A 22420-nucleotide genomic window follows, 5' to 3' on the forward strand; every position below is an offset into this window, starting at 1 on the left:
CATTTCTCATTGCTTTATACAAATTTCCAAAAGGTTTAGTATATACAGTATATGCAAATGGTTTTGTATAACTGTCATCATTTGGTACTATTTTCAGTTGCTTTTAGTCTAATTGTTCAAAACAAATTATGTAGCACGAGAGTCAAAATGCTTAGATACTTAGGAACTTACAGGCTTTTGCAGCTAAACCTTAATGTTGTGCTATATGCATGAACTGTTTTGAGAATGTTAAATATGTTTCACGAAATGGGCCAAATCAATCGAGAAAAACTATAACATTCTCAAGGCGATAAGAGCATTGCTCAGAACAGTTCAAGTGTATAGCACAACATTGTGGTTTAGCAACAAAAGCCTGAAACTTGTCCAAAACGATTAGAGTTTTTCTGGACTGCTTTGGAGTATTTCTCAAATGACAATTAACATCTGCAAAATGACAAGCATAATCCCTACCCCATTGTGTCACTTATGGCCAACAGAACATGATTTCTCATTGCTTCACACAAATTTCCAAATATTTTTGTACGTATATGCAAATAGTTTTGTACAATTGTTATCATTTGTTTGGTCAAAATACATTATGTAGATTCCTATTGTAATAATTTCATACCCAAAACTATATATGCATGTGATTATGTATCTTGTAAGGCACCACATGCAAAACAGCTTTCAAACTGATTTAAAAATATATTCCATAAACTACAATGATGTACGCGTGTAATGTTTGATAAAGTTGTTACTTGCTTGTAGTACGAGGATTAGTTGAATAATGAGCTTCAGTTACAAAGGGGAGTATCTTAATCTGCCAGTGATGCTGGGCACTGAATTTGCTCCGAAAGTGCAATTCATAAACTGTTATCTGTGAAATGCATTTATGCAGCAGGAGTACAACAGAGCTATACCTGGTGAACGTGCAGGAAACTGCGCAGCAATCATTGACCAGGGGCGACTGCCTGCTGGTGGAAGAGGACGGAGAAGAGAAAGGGGGATGTGTGGTGGTATGGTGTGGGCACAATGGCAGAACAGGGGAAGAGGCAGAAGAAGGCAACCAACCTGTCCTCAATAACGCAATGGCAGAATCAAGTACTTTGTATAGCCTGTACCTTGGCCAATACAATTAACTCATGTCCCAGAAGCAAATAATTCTGCCAATGAATGAGTCAGTGCTACCAAGGTGAAAAGTTCAATCAGCATCGTTTTAACCACGAGAGTCAAAATGCTTAGATATATTGTCCATATGTCAGTGTAAGTATGCTATTGAGCTCCACAATTCTGAACGATAGTCCATTCCCACTTCCTCACTGTCACTGACTTATCATTTTTCTTATTTTGGGTAAGTTGCAGGTTTTTGTAGCTAAACCACAACGTTGTGCAATATACATGAACTGTTTTGAGAAATGCTCTTCTAGTCACGAGAATATTAGGTAGGTTTCATAAAATGTGCCTATGCCGGATAAACTGGTGCTTGGCTGCCCTCTACTGTTCACTTTTATAAGTTTCCATCGGAACATCGGTCAGCGTCCTTTGTTTAGTTGGAGGGCTAGTGACAGAAGCTTCTGGATATAGAACAGAGGTGCTTTATTTGTTGGGAAGTTTTTACATACTCCAACTTGCTTTCATGAAAGACACAGACACGTGTGTATATTCTTTGAGCAGAAGACAGAGTCAATCAGTGTCCAGGGTACAGCGTGATATGATCACAGAAATCCTTCCAGGCACGAGTACAGGTCTGAGCTACCCATCTAAGCCCAAGCAACAGGCTCATATATAATTTCCCCATACTTATCCAGACGAATTCCTCGGTAAATACACAAAATGGTATATTTTTAAGAAACACAATTTTGCATGCATATGACGAATTAAAAAGATTGTCAAGTTAGGGCTATTGAATTTTAACAAGCACGTTGGAAAAAATAGCGAAGGATTTACCGGCAAGTATTTTGAGCCATTTTGCACCCCATAGCTTATGAATCGTCACGTGGGTGTAGCCGGAACAGTGGAACAATGAGTTACCGCTTCAAGAAAGAAACATGGTGGTCAGTAATAAGTGTGAGTGAGTCTCTGATCACGACCCTGTCTTTGTACATGTGAAATTACAGGTGCATTTGTTACGTGTCGCTTTCATGGCTGCATCTAAGAAGTGACAGGTTTATGGATCTGAGTGGTTGACTGATGTGGTGGCAGCGCAGCTCCCACCTTGGCTTCTGATGACAACCTGCGAGTGAGCTGCCTTACTACCCATCGGCAGTTTTTAACACGATGCCATGGGAAACTGCTGGACTGAATGCTGTGGCATTTTTAGAAGAGAGGCCAGTAGAATCCATCGAGGAGGAGGGTAAGTAAACTAGTACGGTTTTACCAGTGTGGGGGGTTGGGATAAGTATACGGAGGATACTATTACAGTGCTACACTGAGTTAGACCTGTGTTGGATATATCAGATAAAAAAAGACTCTACCGTGTGAACAACATTTCGCCAAACTATTTGATTAAATAGTCGATTTTATCCGAGGAAACAAACTGACTTTTTAAATAAATTGTCATTCATAACACTGCAGTATGTTGCAGCGTATTATGCAATACTTAATTAACACGGGAAACGTCGCTGTAATATATGCATTGCATTGTGTGTGTGTGTATATATATAACATCCGTTTACTCCGTTTTTCCAAGCTATTCGATTTCCTATGTAGATGGTGAATAAATAATGACACGGAATTGCGCTCCTATTATGAACCACGTTCTTTGCTATATAAATATTTTTTATACATAAAGAGATTGTGCCACTTGATTGGCACTGTGGCATCATCTAATGACGTCTCCTTCTGGGTCGTATTGACAGTTCCTTTTAAAAGGCCAGATGCTGGGGTTTCAGTTACGCCCTTGAAATCCCATCCCAACCCAGGCCAATGACGCCCTGTGCCTTAATATTCCAGTCAAATACTTCGGACCAGTACACTGAATTCTCCTATTACTTACACTACGCTTCATTTTCAGGCAAGTCAATGCATATATTATGAATGATGGTAGTACAAGAATGAAAGAAGAGATGACCACATATGTTTCCAGTCAATTAAAAGTATTATTTGACCTCCACTAGGAAAATGTAAATGGACCAGTTGGCTGTAAAGTGCTTTTCCTCTTCCTGATCACACAGGTCGAAGTACTTCAGAAGTAGCACCACTGGGGAACATTACACTATAGAGGTATCACCCTTAAATACTGAGGTTCTCTTAGAATCCCTGAATGGAGGTTTTAATTTAGTATTTGTTTTTGTATTTAATGAATACAAGTTCTGTGGTATGTATGTATTATTTGAAATACTTTGTTAATGGGTTTCCTACATATTATATTAATGCTTCTAACATTTATACTTTCAGTGAATCATTTTTGGCAGATGTGTTGTATGTAGCTGTTTTTTGTCCCTCTCTCTCTAGTTTGAAAATCTTGTGGAGAGTGATGAGGTGAGTGGGTGCAATTCTTATGGCGTTCGAACAGTCTGCCAGAAATATGTTGTTCAGTCTTCTCTGAATTATTTCTATTTTGTGTTTTCTCCTTGTTCAGGCAGAAAGTCCAAGAGGTGCCCAGAGGTGTGTATTGTGGTTGACGGGTCTGGGTGGTTTTATTTGAAGAGCTAAATCCGAGCTCCACTGTGTCAGCAGGGTCCATTTAGAATGACGAGTGCAGAAATTGATAGAACCGTTGCTTATTTTAAAAAAAAATTGTACATTTTGTAGGAAAATAATGTTTTCATGGTTGAACATTTTTATTATCATTTTAGTGATGCGTACTAGTGAAAGTAGCTCAAGTCTAGTTTAAAATATGTGATTCTTGGTTGTAATATGGTTCTGGTATATTATTGAAACCTCCTGAAGAATATTAAAATCAATAATCAAAACAGTAAAAACTAAGAATCATGCTGTGTTCATATTTAAGCATGACCTGTATGATATTTCAGGGAGGCTGGACAATGCAAGAGAACCCAACAAAAAAGACTCGAAGTCACTTAATCGCAATTACAGATGCAGCTATGAAAATGAGTCATATTAGGTTGCATGGCAATTCGCAATATGTGCCTGTTAATGACTTCTGACAATCGGCACCTCCTAAATGTTTGTATTTCAAATAGCATGAGGCAAGTAACAGTTACACAGGAGACAGATGGTGCAGGAATTGCTGGTTTATTGGTCATAAAACCTGCAAAAACAGGAACAGGGGTCATGTGTTATAGCTGACTGGCTGGGAGACACTGACACTTATCGGGACAGAACAAAAGTACGACCTGGAAAATTATCACAGAACTGAATCCACATCTCTGTGAGCCAGTCTCACCAACAAAGGTGTGAACTTCACCTGCCTGGGCGGGGTTTGCATTTAAAAACCACTTCATCCACGGCCAGTACCACAAAAGCACAAAGCCTACTGTAAACCTGAGCCCCTGAGCAAGAGGGAATAATAAATGATGAGTCATCTTTCATCCTTTTACGATTTTGCAGGGTCTGGATGGGTTTATGTATGAAGAAAGCCAGAGGATTATCTCAGATCACAATGAAGCAGAGTGGCTGTTTGTCTCTTGTGGGAGTCATTAGGTCCATCGACTACTTAGCATGGCCGTAAAATGGCCAAGGAATGTGAGGCTATTTTGCAAAACCAGGGGCACTCAATGGTACAAACACCGTTGCCCTATGATATTCTGGCATTTCAGTATGATAATCATCAATGGCACTTACACAACTATATACAGTTCAGCACCTCTGTGACAACTGAACCTGCTCTGAAAGCAAAAGCTGAGCCATATATAAGTGCAAAGGGCGTTTCCGTTATTTTGTTTCCCCATGTAAATTAGCCAGAAAGCATTGTTGTTGTGGAGGAAAAATGTTATACACTTCCAATAGAAGTTCTTTAAATTATATTTGAATGATTCTTTAAAGGAAATTAACAAAAGTAAAACTTGCTAAATAGTTTTTCTAGTTAGTAGTGCATTTTTATGACTGTCTAGACTGTCTAATCCCTATTTCAGCTCCTATGTGTTGAGCTTAGTTTTTATTATTTTTTAATATGTTGGTTTTATGAGGGTCCGTGTCCAAGATTAGAGTAACATATTATCCACTTCACCGTTCATTGAGTTAAGTCCATTTTCTGACAGTTTCTGTTCTTTGCTGGAAGTGGCTTGAAGGCTTTGAGTCACCCACTAGCTCGGTTAAATAACGAAAATGTACAGGCAGGTGCTGATGGGTCCGGGTCACTTGTTGAAGATGCTTTACAGGTGATTTGTTTTTGATGTTCTCGGGCCACAGGCCAATCAATGAGGATGAGATCACCTACCTGAGAGAGAACCGCTATGCTGCTATCACTGACAAGCAGCTGCTGATTGACGGAAAGCTCCAAGCCGAGGTGTGTGCTTCAGCTGTCATTTGCAAACATATGAACATATATGTTCATAGACAAACATACAGAGTATTCAGATCCTCGCAACAGCATTCAGACTTTCGCTCAACATTTCGCTCAACAAGAAATTCACATACAGTTTACTCTAAATTTCAAAAAGAACTTATCATGAAACTTTAATGAAGAGTTATGTATGTTGTGATTTGAGGCAGTGGAGGCCTAATGGTTAGGAAGTATACTTGTGATTGAAAGGTTGTTGGTTTGAATCCCCGATCACCAAGGTACCACTGAGGTGCCGTGAGTAAGGTACCGCCCCCAGACATTGCTCTTTGGGCACTAAATAATAACCGGCCACTGTTACCTCTCATATTGGTTAAATGCAGATTTCATTGTTGTACTTTCATTCATTTCACAAAATGGCACAGAGTACTTTCAGAGTTATTTCATTTATGTTGGATAAATCCATCTTTAATCTGTTTTGTCATTTAACTTTAATTTTGATTTAATTTAAAATGTTGTCCTTCAGTTCTCAGTTTTTCATATTTTGCCCCCACCGCCCCACCAGAGCCGGTTTTAGATGCCTAACACATCTCCTGTTATCGCCTCTGCCCAGTTAGCGGCTCGGGAGGAGCAGTTAAAGGTAGAAGAGGAGGCTGAGTATGCAGCCCAGCGCCAGGCTGCCAGGGTGGCCCAAAAGCGCAAGTGTGCTCAGGTGAGGGGGCTCCGGGCAGGCTGTGCCCCTACCCCAGCAGGCTGTGTTATTCAGCCCCTCTCCTGAAAGGCTGTGTGGCCCTGCTTTTCGGCTCTGTCCCTCAGCAAACCACCTGACGTACTCCCCTGTCATGTGACACTATCTGCTACTTTTAAACTATGCTCACAGTGTAACGCTTCCCTGCTTGGCTGTTCTATCCTGCAATCTGTGTCCCGGGCCTGAATCCCCACTCTTTCCTCTAGACTTCCTCCCTTGTTCAGATATTCCTTGTAAGGCAGGATACATCCCCTGAATAGAGTTGGTCCAGCGGGGTTCTCTGCTGGTACAGTTCCTTGTTTCTTGGTATAATAACACAGTATTCCCAGCATGCTGCTGAGAGACTTTCTCATAATTCCTGTAAAGGAATGAGCGTTGTGGTTAGTGTTTCAGAAGTGTGGGCATCTAACTTAATCCATTTGCTGATTGAGCTTGCAGAGTAACTGACAGTTCCTTCATTACGTGCCATTGGGTACATCGGCCTGCTGCAGAATAATTCCATCATCCTTAATCCATTCTGATTTCTGTTTTCCTCATTGTTTCCTTTCATATCCTCAGTCTTTTAAGTTCTAGGTCACTCAACCATCCTAATCCAAATGAGTTTTCTACTCGCGTCTAAGACACGCAGTGTTTTAATTACATAATCTACATGCATAGTATATTAATCCAGGAACATGCTAAATCGTTAATAGGTTCATATTATACACAAATCGCAAATGAACAATAAACGTTTTTCAATAAATTAATCTGCAGGTAAGCGCCAAATTGGAATCTCCGCATTCATAACTTGTGACTTTGTGATGGCAAAAGGCAGCAGAAGATCCTTGACAAAAATTTTGATGAATGATCAAAATGTTTGCTAAGATTCTATTATCTTTATTACCAGTTGGTGAGAGACAAAGCTGACACTGAACGCCATGGAGAGCATCAGAAAACGTGAGTAGCCCGTGGGTGGGCCGGACTATGCTGTCACAGCCAATCAAAATATTTAGGTCAATGAGCAAAAAGGAAGAGATGTTATTGTATCATATCGCCTTGTATTCAAAGTTTGAGGTCTTAGGAACCTGCTGAACTGAACTGGAAAAGTACAGACAGGAGCTACAAATTGCTTGAAACTGAAGAGTGTGCTAAAATAAGCCAAAGGTCTTAGTTATCCAGTTGAAATAGCTCTGAAATAATTCTTGAATGTCCTCCACACAAAGTATTTATAAACAGACAGTTATATTCTTAGTTGAGTAAGAAGCCCTAATGTAGCATGTTCCCAGCTATGCTCTCTGTGAGAGAGTCACTCCCAATCAATGTTTCCCTTGTGTACATATATGTTTTCATTCACTGTAATATTTTCTAATTATAAGTTTTTGACTATGGAGGATATTTTATTTCCCTTCTTGCTCTTTTGATTCCTCAGGACGGCTGGTATAGGTGATGGGGAGACGTGCCAGAGGAACACGAAGGCTCCATTGGAGCAGTTTCGGAGCAGCAGTGAGTACTACTGTGGGGTTGGGGTGGAGTAAGGGATACCATAGCATTTGGGGGAGGGGGGGCTGTGGACAACTTAAACCATAGGAAGATGTCAGCTGTGTGGTATACTGTTTCAGAATTATTTTCAAATATCAGCCTCTCTGTTACAGACTAAGGGGTATATCCTCCTATGAAGTATGTAAGGCAGAAAAGTGCTTAAAAAGTTATGGGCGTTTCGTCATTGGCGAGACACGCCCTCCCCACTTAACCCGAAAAAGAAGGTGCAGCCTTTACGTTCTTTTGATTTGCAAAAAGCAAAACTTGGAACATGGACTCTCATTTACATTGTGAACCTCACTGAAATCCACAGAAACCCTGTTATTCTGAAAATGAAACCATGGCGGTGGTCTATGAGAATCCATCGACAAAAACAAAAAGTTAAAATGAAGTACAGTGTTTGATTTTTGTGCAGAGCAATTGTCATGTCAGTCAGGTATATCAGTATTGTCATTTATAGCTCTTATTTAAGCCTTTGGAGTCGGCGGTCCCCCGCTCGCTGAACCTAACAGAAATGAAACATAAACCGATTAAAAAACCTCCATGAGTTTTTGTCATAGAAACATCTAAAAAACATCCCAGAAACCTTCAGTTGTGTACTTCTCGTGTCTGAGTCTCCAAGTACCGCTGCTTGCCTGCGCATTTGCAAATAGCGCTGTTCATATGATGATGATACGATAATCCCGTGGTTGCTACTGGGTCAAGAAAACGCTTGAAAACTCCCATAAATGATCACATGTCTGGGTTTTGTTTACACTAATTGAGGAGCTACAACCTTTTATTTTGTGACGTGAGAGAGTTTACACTGAGGAAATGTGGTAAAAATACATCGTTTCATTCCTTAACTGCAAATTTGGATAAGCATTAACTTTGTAAATTACAACTGTCACTTGTCTAATTTTGATTGTTCCTGTAAAAACTTTATACATCCTTTATATAAATCTTTATAAATACGTACAAACTAATGGTAACTAGGTTGTTCTTTTAGCGTTTTTAACTACCTTCATGAGATTTTTTTCCTAGTAAACTACAAAGTAATTGTTTTATTTAACTTAAGTTTGTCAAAATACATATCGTAAATTACCTTAAAATAGTATACATTGTATTTGCTGGAAATAAGATTTTACTTGGAACATTAACTTCTGCAGTAAGAACACTTGTATAATATACATAAATGATGTTACGGGGGTATATTTACCAAAAGTATAGTTGCTAATTACGGCTGTGGCCAAAAGTTTTGAGAATGACACAAATGTTATTTTTCACAAAGTCTGCTACCTTAGTTTTTATGATGATAATTTGCATTTACTTCAGAATGTAAAGAAGAGTGATCAGATTAATTGCAATTAATTGCAAAGTCCCTCTTTGCTATGAAAATGAACTTAATCCCAAGAAACTCATTTCCACTGCATTTCAGCCCTGCCACAAAAGGACCTGCTGACATCCCATCCATCCATCCATTTTCCAAACCGCTTATCCTACTGGGTCGCGGGGGGTCTGGAGCCTATCCCGGAAGCAATGGGCACGAGGCAGGGAACAACCCAGGATGGGGGGCCAGCCCATCGCAGGGCACACTCACACACCGTTCACTAACACATGCACACCTATGGGCAATTTAGCAACTCCAATTAGCCTCAGCATGTTTTTGGACTATGGGGGGAAACTGGAGTACCCGGAGGAAACCCCACGACGACATGGGGAGAACATGCAAACTCCACACGCATGTGACCCAGGCAGAGACTCGAACCCGGGACACAGAGGTGTGAGGCGACAGTGCTAACCACTGCACCAGCATGCTGCCCCACCTGCTGACATAATTTCAGTGAATCTCTCGTTAACACAGGTGAGAGTGTTTGAGGAGGTCAAGGCTGAAGATCACTCTGTCATGCTGATTGAATTAGAATAGCAGACTGGATGCTTTAAAAGGAGGGTGGTGCTTGAAATCATTGTTCCACCTCTGTTAACCATGGTTACTGACAAGGAAACACATGCAGTCATCATTGCTTTGCACAAAAAGGGCTTCACAGGCAAGGATATTGCTGCTAGTAAGATTTCACCTAAATCAACCATTTATTGGCTCACCAAGAAATTCATGGAGAGGTTCAATTGTTGTGAAAGAGGCTTCAGGGCGGCCAAAAAAGTCGAGCAAGCGCCATCACCATCTCCTAAAGTTGAAAGCTGCGGGATCGGGGAACCATCAGTGCAGAGCTCGCTCAGGAATGGCAGCATTCAGGTGTGAGTGCATCTGCATGCACAGTGAGGCAAAGATTTTGGAGGATGGCCTGGTGTCAAGATGAGCAGCAAAGAAGCCACTTCTCTACAAGAAAAACATCAGGGACAGACTGATATTCTGCAAAAGGTACAGGGATTGCGCTGCTGAGGACTGGGGTAAAGTCATTTTCTCTGATGAATCCGCTTTCCGATTGTTTGGGGCATCCGGAAGAAAGATTGTCCAGAGGAGAAAAGTGAGCGCTACCATCAGTCCTGTGTCGTGCCAACAGTAAAGCATCCTGAGACCATTAATGTGTGGGGTCACTTCTCAGCCAAGGGAGTGGGGTCACTCACAATTTTGCCTAAGAACACAGCCATGAATAGAGAATGGTACCAAAACATCATCTGAGAGCAACTTCTCCCAACCATCCAAGAGCAGTTTGGTAACAAACAAAGCCTTTTCCAACATGATGGAGCTCCGTGCCATAAGGCAGAAGTGATAACTAAGTGAATGGGGAACAAAACATCGACATTTTGCGTCCATGGCCAGGAAACTCCCCAGACCTCAACTTGAACTTGTGGTCAATCCTCAAGAGGAAGGTGGGCAAACAACAACCCATAAATTCTGAAAACCTCCAAGCATTGATTATGCAAGAAAAGCCTGCCATCAGTCAGGATTTGGCCCAGAAGTTGATTGACAGCATGTCAAGGCGAATTGCAGAGGTCTTGAAAAAGGGCCAACACTGCAAATATTTACTATTTACATAAACGTAATTTGTCAGTAAAAGCCTTTGGCACTTATGAAATGCTTGTAATTATACTTCAGTATATCACAGAAACATCTGACAAAAACTGAAGCATCAAACTTATAATACTTGTGTCATTCTTAAAACTTTTGGCTACAACTGTATGTTAGCGGCTTACACATTTAGAACCATGCAAGTGAATCGGAGTTGCTAATGGAAGCTTTTGTGAAATGTGCCCCAGTTCAGCAGTAAAATACGAGTATATTTTGTGGAATATTCCCTTGTGGCGTTTAGCAAAGCGGAGCATGGCGGCGGCAACAACCAAACTAAAAAAAGACTGTTTCTGAAAGAAGCAGCAGTTTTATTGTTTCCCGCAAAGGGACCACACACTCCCATCATATATAATGGATAAACACCACGTCTGACGCTGGGCTCTAAAGTACAGACATGATAACTACTTACAGAGACCACAGAAACATCCGAGTAACTGGCACAGTTCGGGGCACACACAGGTATACACACTTACATCAACGGAAGACACAGCCCAAGTATTTACAACCCAAAATACAAACGGGTATATATGTGGCAAGCAAGCATGCTGGAATATGCTAATAGGCTTGTATTATTCCAGTATAATGTGATTGCACTTTTTATTCATCAGCGTTTAATCCGTTGCATGTTATAAACTGTAAAAAGGTTACAATTGTTTCTTTTTAAAATGTACTCTTCCTTTCCAAAGTGAAGGGCGTGGGGGGCAGAGACAATGACATTCCTGACTGATGGACCATTGGCAGTATGCAAACTATTACAGGTGTGGTGACACCTATCTCATCAACGTTCATTGTGTACGTCACTGATTTTGGAAAAAAAAAATAGTGTCACTCCAAAGTTCTAACACCCAAGTAATCAAAGCACATGAAATTTCTGAATGACGCATTCATCTATGTTACCCAACCTTTATAGGCCTCTCATTCATTTTAGTCATACTACTAATCTGCTTACCAAATTGTGGGTGTAAATGTTCATATATACCGAATAGCCGCCGTCTGGACAAATGTTTGTACCCATTATCTGAAGACCTGGTGATTATTGCGCACGTACCATACAATCATGTAGAATAGTTACGCTATACTGACATGCACATTTAATCATTCACTGGGCTTTAGACAAGATGCTGACTGTTTTAAGATGTGCATTATGGAAGTGAATCATTTCCCCAGTTCCACGGCCAAGCAGCTGCGACATCTTTTAAAAGATGAGATACTGTGGATAAACCAGGCAAAAAGACTATGGTGGTGTGGCAGTACTTTCAGCAGTTTAAAGTCTGACAGGTTTTTTAGGTATATATAGTTTTCATTTTTATTTCATTTAACGATTATTTAAAAATTAGTTTCCGTTTTCTTTTCAGCTTTAGCTTCCTATACCAGCACTGCTCTCAACAAGCACAACACACACACACACACACACACACACGCTGGCACCATCAAGCAGTGTAGAATAAGCCCAGATTCTAGCCTAAACATTTTCTGAAATACTTATTCGGTGGAGATTCTAAGGTAGCAAGCAGACGACTTTATGGCTTTAATGATGAGCATATCTAGCAGCTGTAAGGACAAGTGATATTAAAAAGCATGGTATACTAATGGTAATTTAATAACCACGAATAAATGAAATTTAAGGTAGTTTTGCCTTTTTTGGTAGTCCACCCTCTAGAATAGTACCTGTGCATTCCCTCGCTCGTGCACAGTGCTAATGCCGCTGTAGTACGCTATCGAAACTTCGTACAGTGTACGAACCACTTTTTCTGTTTTGTAATAATTTGAGTTACATAATTACGTAGTGATATTGAAGGAAAGTGATATTAAAGGTGGGGGGGGGGTGGCATGGTGGTGCAGTGGTTAGCACTGTTGATTCACACCTAGGGGACCCAGGTTCAAGTCTCCACCTGGGCCGTGTGTGTGTGTGTGTGTGTGTGTGTGTGTGTGTGTGTGTGTGTGTGTGTGTGTGTGTGTGTGTGTGTGTGTGTGCGGCGTTTGCATGTTCTCCCCATGTCATTGTGGGGTTTCCTCCAGGTACTTCAGTTTCAAAGACATGCTGAGGTTAATTGGAGTTACTAAATTGCCCATGTGTGAGTGTGTGGTGTTCTTGACAAAGAATCCAAAGCTCTGGCTGTGATGTGTCTGCCACCTGGATGGCTAGTTAACTCTCAAAGTGTTTACTTCTACAGCTGCAGCCCTGACATTCTCACTTACCTTACTTCAGGGTGTATCCATTTTATGTTTACACAAGAAATTAGAAGCATTGCAACAGTTCCAGCACTAATAGTCTACTTCATTTGATGGTAATCCAAAAAAACATGCAAGGCAATTATTTAAGTTTTGACTACATTTTTATTTTATTTTCATAAGCAGTGAGTGTTTACATTTTGACGGAAAGTCTGTTTGGATTTCTGCCGTTTGTTTACATTTGTCTTTAAAATTTAAGGTCAGTTTTATTAGATGACTATATTGTGCACGTTCTTGAAGAGTTATACGGTTAAGTTATTGTTACACTAAAGCATTAAGCAGACATATTATGGATAGATAATGAATAATAATTGCTGCTACCTGCAAGCTGCAATCACTGATTAAACATTGTTCAGAATTATTTTCTATATTGTCATAAATACCATTATCACAAATTTCCTTGAAATATCATGATATTGCTATATTGCCCACCCCAACCTTGCATAGCAGAGCTACTTGACACAACAGCTCGGTCTTCTCTGAGACTTTAAGTTGACTCTTCTTGGTCATACTTCAAGTTCTGCACCACTAAGATTACATCACAGGTGGCAAATTACATGTCTCTGAAAGTCTGAACTTCCAGATAACAGGGTCTGTTTCTGCTGTGACCATAAGCAGATGCACATGATGTGTCAATACTGCACAAAGTGTGATAGAGAAAACAAGTACAATCCAAAATCATATTACTCATTGATATTGTCTTGCTAGTTTGGGGACACAGTTTGCTTAATACTAAACAGAAAACACTTTGTGAATAGAAAAAAGACAGGCATGAATCACAAAAAAAATAATTGTGTATCTTATACTTAAGCCGAAAACTCATCTGGATCAGTATGCTAGAGTGATCTATTAACAGAATCAACAGCAAACTCGATAGGAACTGAAATCTCTTATTAAGAATATAGTAAATTAATAGCAATTATCTGATTTCAAAAAGGTACCATCAGATTAATAAATATGTCAGTTTTTGTGGATCACAAAGACTCAGAACCTGTGAAAATTATATCACTATATGGTAAAGAATTAATCGCATATGACTTCTTGATTTTGGCTAATAGATGTACCCTTTTCATCAACAAAGGATGAAAAATTGTACTACAACCGCTAAAGAAAATTTTTAAACGTAACTAAGGTACTGAAGTGACATATCTCTGCAGGGGGGGCTTTGTTTTTGTTTTTTCCGCTGGATATTTTGGCAGGTGTCTGTGTGTAGCAGTTACGGTAAACCATGCTGAATACTTTCAAGGCTTGGTTGTTTGATGTGGGTCTGGAGAACCAGCATTCAGCGTAATGGGGTAATTGGAGCTTGTGTTTCTATGGTAACACCCCTCTTTCCTTGCCATCTGTGATGCCAGGGGTTTCCTCTGAGACGAACGCTGTCACACCCAACACAGAGAGCAGCTATGACTTCACTACTAGGACACGCTCCACCAACGATGACGGCACCTCTTTGGACCTGGAGTGGGAAGATGAGGAGGGTGAGGGACTAGACTTTGGCCCGAATGGCCTTCTATTTTAGTTTGGAAATTGTGGTCAGGGGAACATTGCGACTGAGAGACAAAATCTGATTGATAAAATCTCACTCTTCAAAGTGTCATGGATCCCTTTATCTAAATATTCCAGAAATGAAGACACATTCACTGAGTTAGGTCTTAGTTTTGGTGAGAGGCCACATTTTTCCAGTGTCATATCGCAGAACCAATGAGAATCAGCCGGGTAACTAGCAGACTCTTGTAAGCAAATCTTTCATTGGTTGGTCTTGGCAGTCAGTTTATTTCTTTCCCGGATAATTTGTGCGTTTACATCAGTGGCTAGACAGAAGTGCTTAGCTTCATTTGTGGTAAGTGCACATTTTCCAGACCTAGGCACCCTTTCAGATTCCATTAGCTATTATTTTTAACATCAGTGAATAGTAAATATTTATATGTTGCATACATTATTCTACACATTCTATGTAGAACTACTCGAGTACTATACTTAGGCGGAAAATTACTTCACATATTTCGCAACTATTTGATTAAACTGAGAGCACTGATTGGCAAAAGTCTGTAAACACGTAACTTTCTAGGGGTTTAGACACCTCCTTTAGTTATAACTGATACATTCTGTCCAGTTCAATTAATTAAGAAATTGCTCTTATAATTTAAAAGGAGCATTGGATTGCATGCAGCCAATGTGGAATGCTGATTATATGGGGGGCAGAGGCTAATGTCGCATTTCCTGCATCGATGGTGCAGGAATGACGCGAGGGCTGGCGGTGTGCGAGCGCTCCCGCACTGAGGAGGACATCCTGCGGGCGGCACTGCTGCCAGGGAGGGGCAAGGCAGCCAGCGGCCCGGCTTCTGCCTCGGAGGACTCCAACACGCTGGAGTGGGAGAATGACTTCGTGCGGACACATGCTGAGGACACGGGCGACTCGGAAAGTAATGGCTTCTCCACTATGCTGCTGGAGACCCCCCCAGGGAACCCCGACAATACCTCAGTTTCAGACAGTCAGGACAGATAGTCTTGGCTTGGACAGGATGGGGAAAAAGTCTGGAATTGATTCATAAATCTGCAGTTCAGGTTCATTGACACATCTGCTGACAGTAGCCGTTTGGTGATGTGATTGTACCCAGTTTGGAGATGTTTTTGGGTGATTTAATAGGTAGCCCTGCTAGATGTTACAACATGAAACACCAGCCCACAACATCAAATGGATTTTATTGTTCAGAGTTTGCATTTTCATCACTCATTAGGAATGATGTTTGTTCATTGTTTGTTCTTATTCTCACTGGCCGTCCTTTCAGTATTTTATTTAATTCAGCCTATTTTTTGCCAGCGGACGGCGAACAGAATCTGCTGTTACGGTTTTCATATGACCCATGTTTCCCATGCAGGTGTTTTTGAGTCAAGTGCAATTTGTAGCTCAGTTGGAGTTGCCAGACTGTATTCACCTTAAAATCCACACAAGGAGACCCTGAGGGGCCCATTACTGTGAACATACAAGAAGCGATGGACAAGTCAGCTGTGCACCTATAATTGGGACACAGTTTCATTTTATTCAAAGCTGGAGCCACAACTAAATTCTCAACCCTGTACCATCCCTCTTCCAGCTTTCCTCCATGAACTCAGAGAGGGTGGTAAGAGAAGCATCAACACTTTTGTACACTAGCAATTTTCTACTTTTCATTTGAATTCAGGGATGTGCACACATTTTTTAATCTCCTGCAATTCTCTCCTCTTATTTGCCATCGCCGTCACTGGAAACATCTGCAAATATCTATTTTGTCGTGTGCTGCAGGGGTCTGTTTTGAAGTACAGTTAACAAAAGTTTGATCTATTTTTATTATTTATTTAATTTATTCTTATTCAGTGAAGAGGGAGGGCAAGTTGATTGGACCTTTGGTTTCTTGTGGTTGCCTGCTCATTTTGTTGGCTTTCAGTCGTGAAATATAAGGAAGTAACCTTGTGTTTTTATGATTTCTGAGCCATGGTATATGAGAAATGTCCTCATCTGTACATAGTATGAGTGGCTTGCATTGAAACCTTGAAGTATGCTTATAGTAAAGAGCTTCAGCTGCTGCTTGATATCAGTCTTGATCACCAGCAATAAGCTGAAACGGATTCTTTTTGCTCTGCTTTGTAGCAACATCAGCACAAGTGATCTTTAAAAAAAACTAAACAAAAACAAAGGCTTAGAAAGTCCTTTGTCTACATTCCAAGAAGGCAATGTCACATGGTCACTTATCACTTTCCATTTTCAGTAACTGCTAATTAGATTAAGGTGATCGACACCCTAAACTTATCCAAGGCAACAGCAAGGTACAACCATAGATGGCAAAGGAAAGCTTGGAATTGTCAGTTCAGCTGAACTGCATGTCTCTGGGGGCGGAGCCAGAATGAATCAGCTGAGATCTTGCTGTGACTCCCGATGGGTGTCGTCGGGACTCCATATATTGAGCATGCACTAGGAGTCCTTACCCTCTGGCCGAACTGGTACTGCTGAAGGTCAGGCACAGTCCTGTCGGACTGGCTGATGTTTGTAAATATTCTTGTGTGCACTAAAATGAACAATACTCAGTTTGACAAAATTTCCTCAAAAATGTACCTTTTTGAGTTGAATGTGCTAGTGTGTTTTATAAGCAACTGAGCCTTGATATGTTTACTTTAGGACACTGGATTAAAAAAAATAGTCCAGTGTTCAGTTTGTATGTGTTTTGTCTATGGCTACAATCCAAAGTTGCTGTCCATTAAGTCATATTATGCATTTATGTCATTCCAAAGTGGTACTTGGTATATGTACGGACAGGGGAGACTGATAAGGGTGTAAAGTCCTTAAGACGTGAGGTGAGCTTTAGCACAACTTTTGGTTCATAAGACTTTTTGGTTAGTTTTTATGGAGAGCAAACTCTGGCTTAAATTGGCGATTTGAAATTAGGATTTTATTTGTAGTTCTGAATTGAATGGATGTATAATTCTAATGTCTTAAGTCTTTATATACTTATATTTATGACAGAATGTCACGAAACACCCTTAACTCAAGGCCAATGTTTTGGTAAAATCCTGGTTGTTCATTGGTGTGTAAAAGTAGGCGTGGCCATGGAGTGCCAATCAAAGCACAGGCCAAGGGTATTAGTCCCGCTATATTTGTTAAATGTGCATAGCATGTTCTAGTATTATTTATGAACCTGTGCATAAGCCTGTATTATGAGGTACTGTGAAGCAGGGTAAGATAATATGTATCTTCTGTATGCTTAAGTATCTTCTATCCAAAAGCAGAACATGCATAGTGTTTGTTGATCTGCCCACAATTGACCTCTGACTTGCAAAGGACAGCTTATGATATCATTTGATCAACTCAAATGCCTTAAAAACTGCCGTTGCCTGGTCAAGCAAGGAGATGACCGCAGGCTGCCAGGTTCTATGGGATCATTATGAATTTCACGTTTGACTACAGATGCTGATATTGTGCCGAACACTGCATGTCAGACAATACTCAGCAGGGGCTCTTTCCTGTTTAAGGAAGTGGACCTGTTGACAAGTTCTGAAAACCCAGAAAGGTCATCACCATCACTTGTTTCGGCAAAGTTGTTTTTACTTTAGTCAAGAAGTGATCTGCACATTTAGTGATGTTGTTCCTCCTGCAAATCAGAGGTTAAGTAATAAGGGCTTACATCTGCTTGCTTGGGATAAGGGTGTCGGAGAGTGAACTGCATTTGAGCCAGAGTTTTGCCTTTTGTGTACAACGCTATGCAGGTCAAGATACATGTACTTGAACACTTTGGAAACGTTTGCTCTTGTGCAATTGATGGATATTGTTTTGATTTAATAATGTTGTGAAGCTCTGCGTTGAATTTTACTGCAAATAAAATGAAAAATGATCCTTTAAGATGCATCTTAATGACTTAATCTCATTAATTTTCAGCTAGGTTTTGCCTTATATTGACCTCATATTCCCCTGTGACAAGACCTTGAGAATTTTTTAAAATGCCACTTTGATATATAAAATACCATATTTTAATATTTTTAATGAGTCCAACCACAAGAATATTCTAAATGCGTACTTCATTGTTTTAAAATGTGAATAAATATGAACTTAGATGACTATTTTTCATTTGAATCTTTTATTCACATTTTTTCCAGAAAAATAAATAAATGAATTACTTTTCTCTACCCTGTCAGAAGTCACATGGCATCAGTCAACCAAGCCTGGCTTCTCCGTCTGCTAGTTCTTCGGCTTTATTGATGATTCTAGTTTTCTGTGAGGAGTTTTCCTGCCTTCCTTTACCTGTGAGCCAGGTGTGAAACCTCTGACCAATCAGAATCAATAATTATTAAACTAACTACCTGGGAGAACTGAAAACAAGGCCTGGATTTGTAATTGACGGTGAGATTTGAAGAGCCCTATTGTATGCCAATGTGAAATGACTCCATTTGTGTAATTATATTGAAATGGTTCATAAAATTCTTAATTAGCTAAACTTCAGTTATATGTGAGGCATTTAAAACTGCTGGACCCAGCCTCAAGTTTAACTATGCTGTAGCTGAAGCTATTCACATTGAATGAATAAACATTACATTTATATAGCGCTTTACAGATCCAATGGGGAGCCACTTCCATCACCACCGTGTAACTGGATAATTCAATGGCAATCATTCTGTACCAGTATGCTCACCATATGTTAGCCAAGGTGGTGAAGGGGCAGGTGAGAATTCACTAATTAGATATAGGGGATGATTAGGAGGCCGCTGTTATGCATCACATACTTCCTCAGCAAATATGAAAACAATCCGTTTACTTTAGGTCAGTCCATTCCAGCTAAGAATGTGCTTAGAGTAAATTAAAAGTATGAAAGAAGACAATATCTGGTGCCCAATATCTTCATATATCCTAAATAATTGTTTTCTTGCATAATTGACGGTCATAATGCAATATCTCTACACAAATTCTATCGCGATATGAGTCTGTTGGTGTAATTTACCTGTCATATGCTCTATAACTATCAGTAAAACAATTTCGTCATCATAATCAGAAAAAACACCTGTCATATTTTACTGTCTTCTAGGTATGAATTTTAGAATATTGTGGTAAATGCTGATATTGTAAAAATCTCTGAAAAAAACTGGTATCATTTTTAGGGCATGTTTCCCAGCCCTAGTCAAACACATTCCCTGGTAAAATCTGGATCCCTAGTAGGTAGTCAGACAAAAAAAGTGCATAATGAAATGTGCTGTTGGTGTTTTCTAGTGTTACGCCCCACAACAAAAAGCATATATTATATGATTTATTTATTAAAATTAGATTTCAGTTTGTAGTCCATTCAATTTATCACCATTTTTCATGTTCCGAATCTGCTTAAGAACAATTCTAATAGAATCTTTAGCCAAAATGGAACATTAAAGTAAAAAAAATTATAACTCGAATTAAAAAGAGCTAATTATCCACCGAGCCTGAGTCTGGACTGCATGCAAATCCATCTCCAGGCGCACGCACACACACACACACACGCACACACACACACACACGCACACACACCAATTTACAGACACCAATTCATCAAAGTGCATGCTTTTGGATTGTGGAAAGAAACTGGAGGAAACTCATGCAGACACAGGGATAACATGCAAACTCCATACAAGGAGGTGGAGACATTTTACCCTGGAGGTATGAGGCTACAGTGTTAAGCCACCATGTTCCCCTCAGAGGACTAAACATTCAACTACCTTCTAGTCACTTTTCCAGTACAGGGTCCTGAGTAAGAAACTTAAATTCCACAATCTTTTTGAGGCACCATGCGCATTTACAGACACAGAAGGCTGCAAAAGTGAGATATGATGTTAAAAAGGCAAGCGTGAGTTTGAACATCTCCAAAGAGGAGATGAGTAGATATCGTAAAACTTACAGCCAAAAGGTACAACTCAGATGAGTCAAAACGTCCTTGCACTCATAACCATGGGCTGTGACACTTCTGAAATAAAATCACAGTGATGTAAAACAAATCCGTACAAGCAAGCACACTGGCCCATTAGCTCACCTAGATCTGGGACATATGAAGATTCATCCATTGAGGCAGCAGAAGTGCGTTTTCAGTTAAGCCTTCCCTTCAGCTATGAAACCACTAAATAGGTTTCACTTTCATGCCAGTGTTGCACCAAAGTTCTCAAGAAGAATCACAAAGAGCCCACAACAAGTCAACTCTATGGCATTTAAAGATTAAAGAGAAATTAAAGTGTGATGCATATAGTAAACAACGCCTGGTAAGGATTACCACAGTAAAGTGCCCAGGTTAACCCGAGTCTAAACTTGCAGACATGTAAATTGTATCTGGGTTGAAGATCTGTTGCATGCTGAAAAACAGTGAAGTCATAGTTCTTAGCAGACTGTGTAAGAGTCATTCAATCAGGTCTCTAATACTGACAAGAAGTGCTGAAGTGTCTAAGGTTTCATTTACCCAGCAGAGTACTTCCTACACTGTGGTTTCACCATCAGTCATTTCTGTAATTTTTCAATATTACGAAAATACATATGTTCAAAAAAATACATTTTTAAAAGCTTTGAATGACTACAAAAAGAAAACAAAAATCACTGCTACCAAACGCCGTGCATAAATGTGTCGTATAAAACTCCATGCAAGGCACTTTTGATGTGTCCACTGGTCTGCTGAAGGCCAGGTAGTGTGAAGAACCTGCGGCTGATGGAAGGAGCACTGCCCACCAACCAACGAGGCATCACTTCTGGATGTAGATGATGACGATGCACAGAGCTCCAACCAGGCCCAGAGCCTGGATGCCGAGGAACCACAGCATCACCCAGAAGAGGACCACCACCACGGGCTCCACGATCTTGTCCCCGAAGTACAGCTGGCAGAAGCCCACCCCCCGCAGGCACTTGTTCACCTGTCCGAACAGCGTCCCGAGCCGCTCGCAGTCATCCAGCGGTGTGAGCTGACGCGTCTCCCGGCTCCATCTCACGTCTGCCTGGGTCGGAACATTTTGTTTTGTTTCACGCTGCATTCATAAGGGCTCATTTTGTACACTGGAGCCTGTGCATAGAGTGTACTGCCAGTCCCTGAGGGTATAGACACGCTCACATGCACGCACAGACACACACGCATACATGCACGCACAGGCTCACACATACACATACTGCAGAATTAATTTTTCACTGTCAAATGTTACACAAGGCTTTCTTTAGGCACTTGATGCTCTCTGACCCCCAATTTGCTTTAAAGTGTCTACCAAACCAATTTAAACACACTACAGTGTATTTTGGCAAAAGAGTTCAAATGCTGACTTTGATCCTGGAAATCTGGCTTTAATCCTTAACATTGCAGGAAAGTGACACAGTCACATTGTAACTGTTAAATAACCAGACTCTTAAACTGAACGGTAAAGTCCCAAGTAAGGTCCTGCTCACGTACCTAGTGGGGAAGTACTGAACCTAGATTACCAGGGAAAGTTTTGCAGCTCAGAACAGTCTTTTCTGTATCATCAGAAATAAAATCACCTGCTTCTTTTGAGATTACTGAATTCGGACCCGTCTCTCCTAATCCCCCGACCCCAAAGAGAAATAAGGAACAAAAGAATTTATCAATCTAAAAGAAATTATCCTGTGAGATATGATGTTAGCAAAATAACAATAAAAGCAGGAGTTTTTTTAACACAGAGTTGAGACTTGAATTTGATTACTAAGATACATACTTGATATTGTGCAGGATCATTAAAAAGCTAATCAGTCAAGTTGTCTTTTAGATCTTACACTATTTTCTCAAGAGCTGATTATCGGAGACAAATAAAAATCAGTGCAGTGAAGAGAAAAAGTATTTTAAGATCTTAAAAAGGGATCAGGCCGAGACGCCAGGAAGGTTATTTTTCAGGAGCAGAATTTAAGTACAAGAAAATTGTCAATATCTCATATTTACATTGAACTGAGCTCAGTTATGTCTAGGAGAAACAGGCTGGATAAAGGCAAGACCTTATTTTGAATTATTCCTTTCCTTTGGGTTGAACAGTGGGAAGAAACGCCTAATTAATATGTTGTATAAAT

At 40.2% G+C, this 22420-nt stretch overlaps 1 protein-coding gene across 3 annotated transcripts; it reads left to right on the forward strand.

Annotated features, from left to right (window-relative positions):
• Window positions 1–1981: 1981 nt before the first annotated feature.
• LOC125721118 (AP-1 complex-associated regulatory protein-like) lies at window positions 1982–18268 on the forward strand. 3 transcript variants are annotated; one of them, XM_048997104.1, is made up of 10 exons: window positions 1982–2332; window positions 3153–3201; window positions 3433–3459; window positions 3560–3585; window positions 5293–5389; window positions 5997–6095; window positions 7018–7067; window positions 7540–7613; window positions 14247–14369; window positions 15129–18268. In XM_048997104.1, exons 1-10 carry the CDS (start codon window positions 2262–2264, stop codon window positions 15395–15397), a joined length of 885 nt encoding a protein of 294 aa, XP_048853061.1. In that variant the 5' UTR covers window positions 1982–2261; the 3' UTR covers window positions 15398–18268. The 3 variants fall into 3 exon arrangements, with proteins under 3 accessions (XP_048853061.1, XP_048853062.1, XP_048853063.1); XM_048997105.1 differs by lacking the exon at window positions 5997–6095; XM_048997106.1 differs by lacking the exon at window positions 1982–2332 and having other exon boundaries at window positions 3376–3459; window positions 3560–5389.
• The last annotated feature ends 4152 nt before the right edge of the window (window positions 18269–22420 follow it).

The sequence above is a fragment of the Brienomyrus brachyistius genome, unplaced genomic scaffold, assembly GCF_023856365.1.
Source record: "Brienomyrus brachyistius isolate T26 unplaced genomic scaffold, BBRACH_0.4 scaffold32, whole genome shotgun sequence".
Taxonomy (NCBI): domain Eukaryota; kingdom Metazoa; phylum Chordata; class Actinopteri; order Osteoglossiformes; family Mormyridae; genus Brienomyrus; species Brienomyrus brachyistius.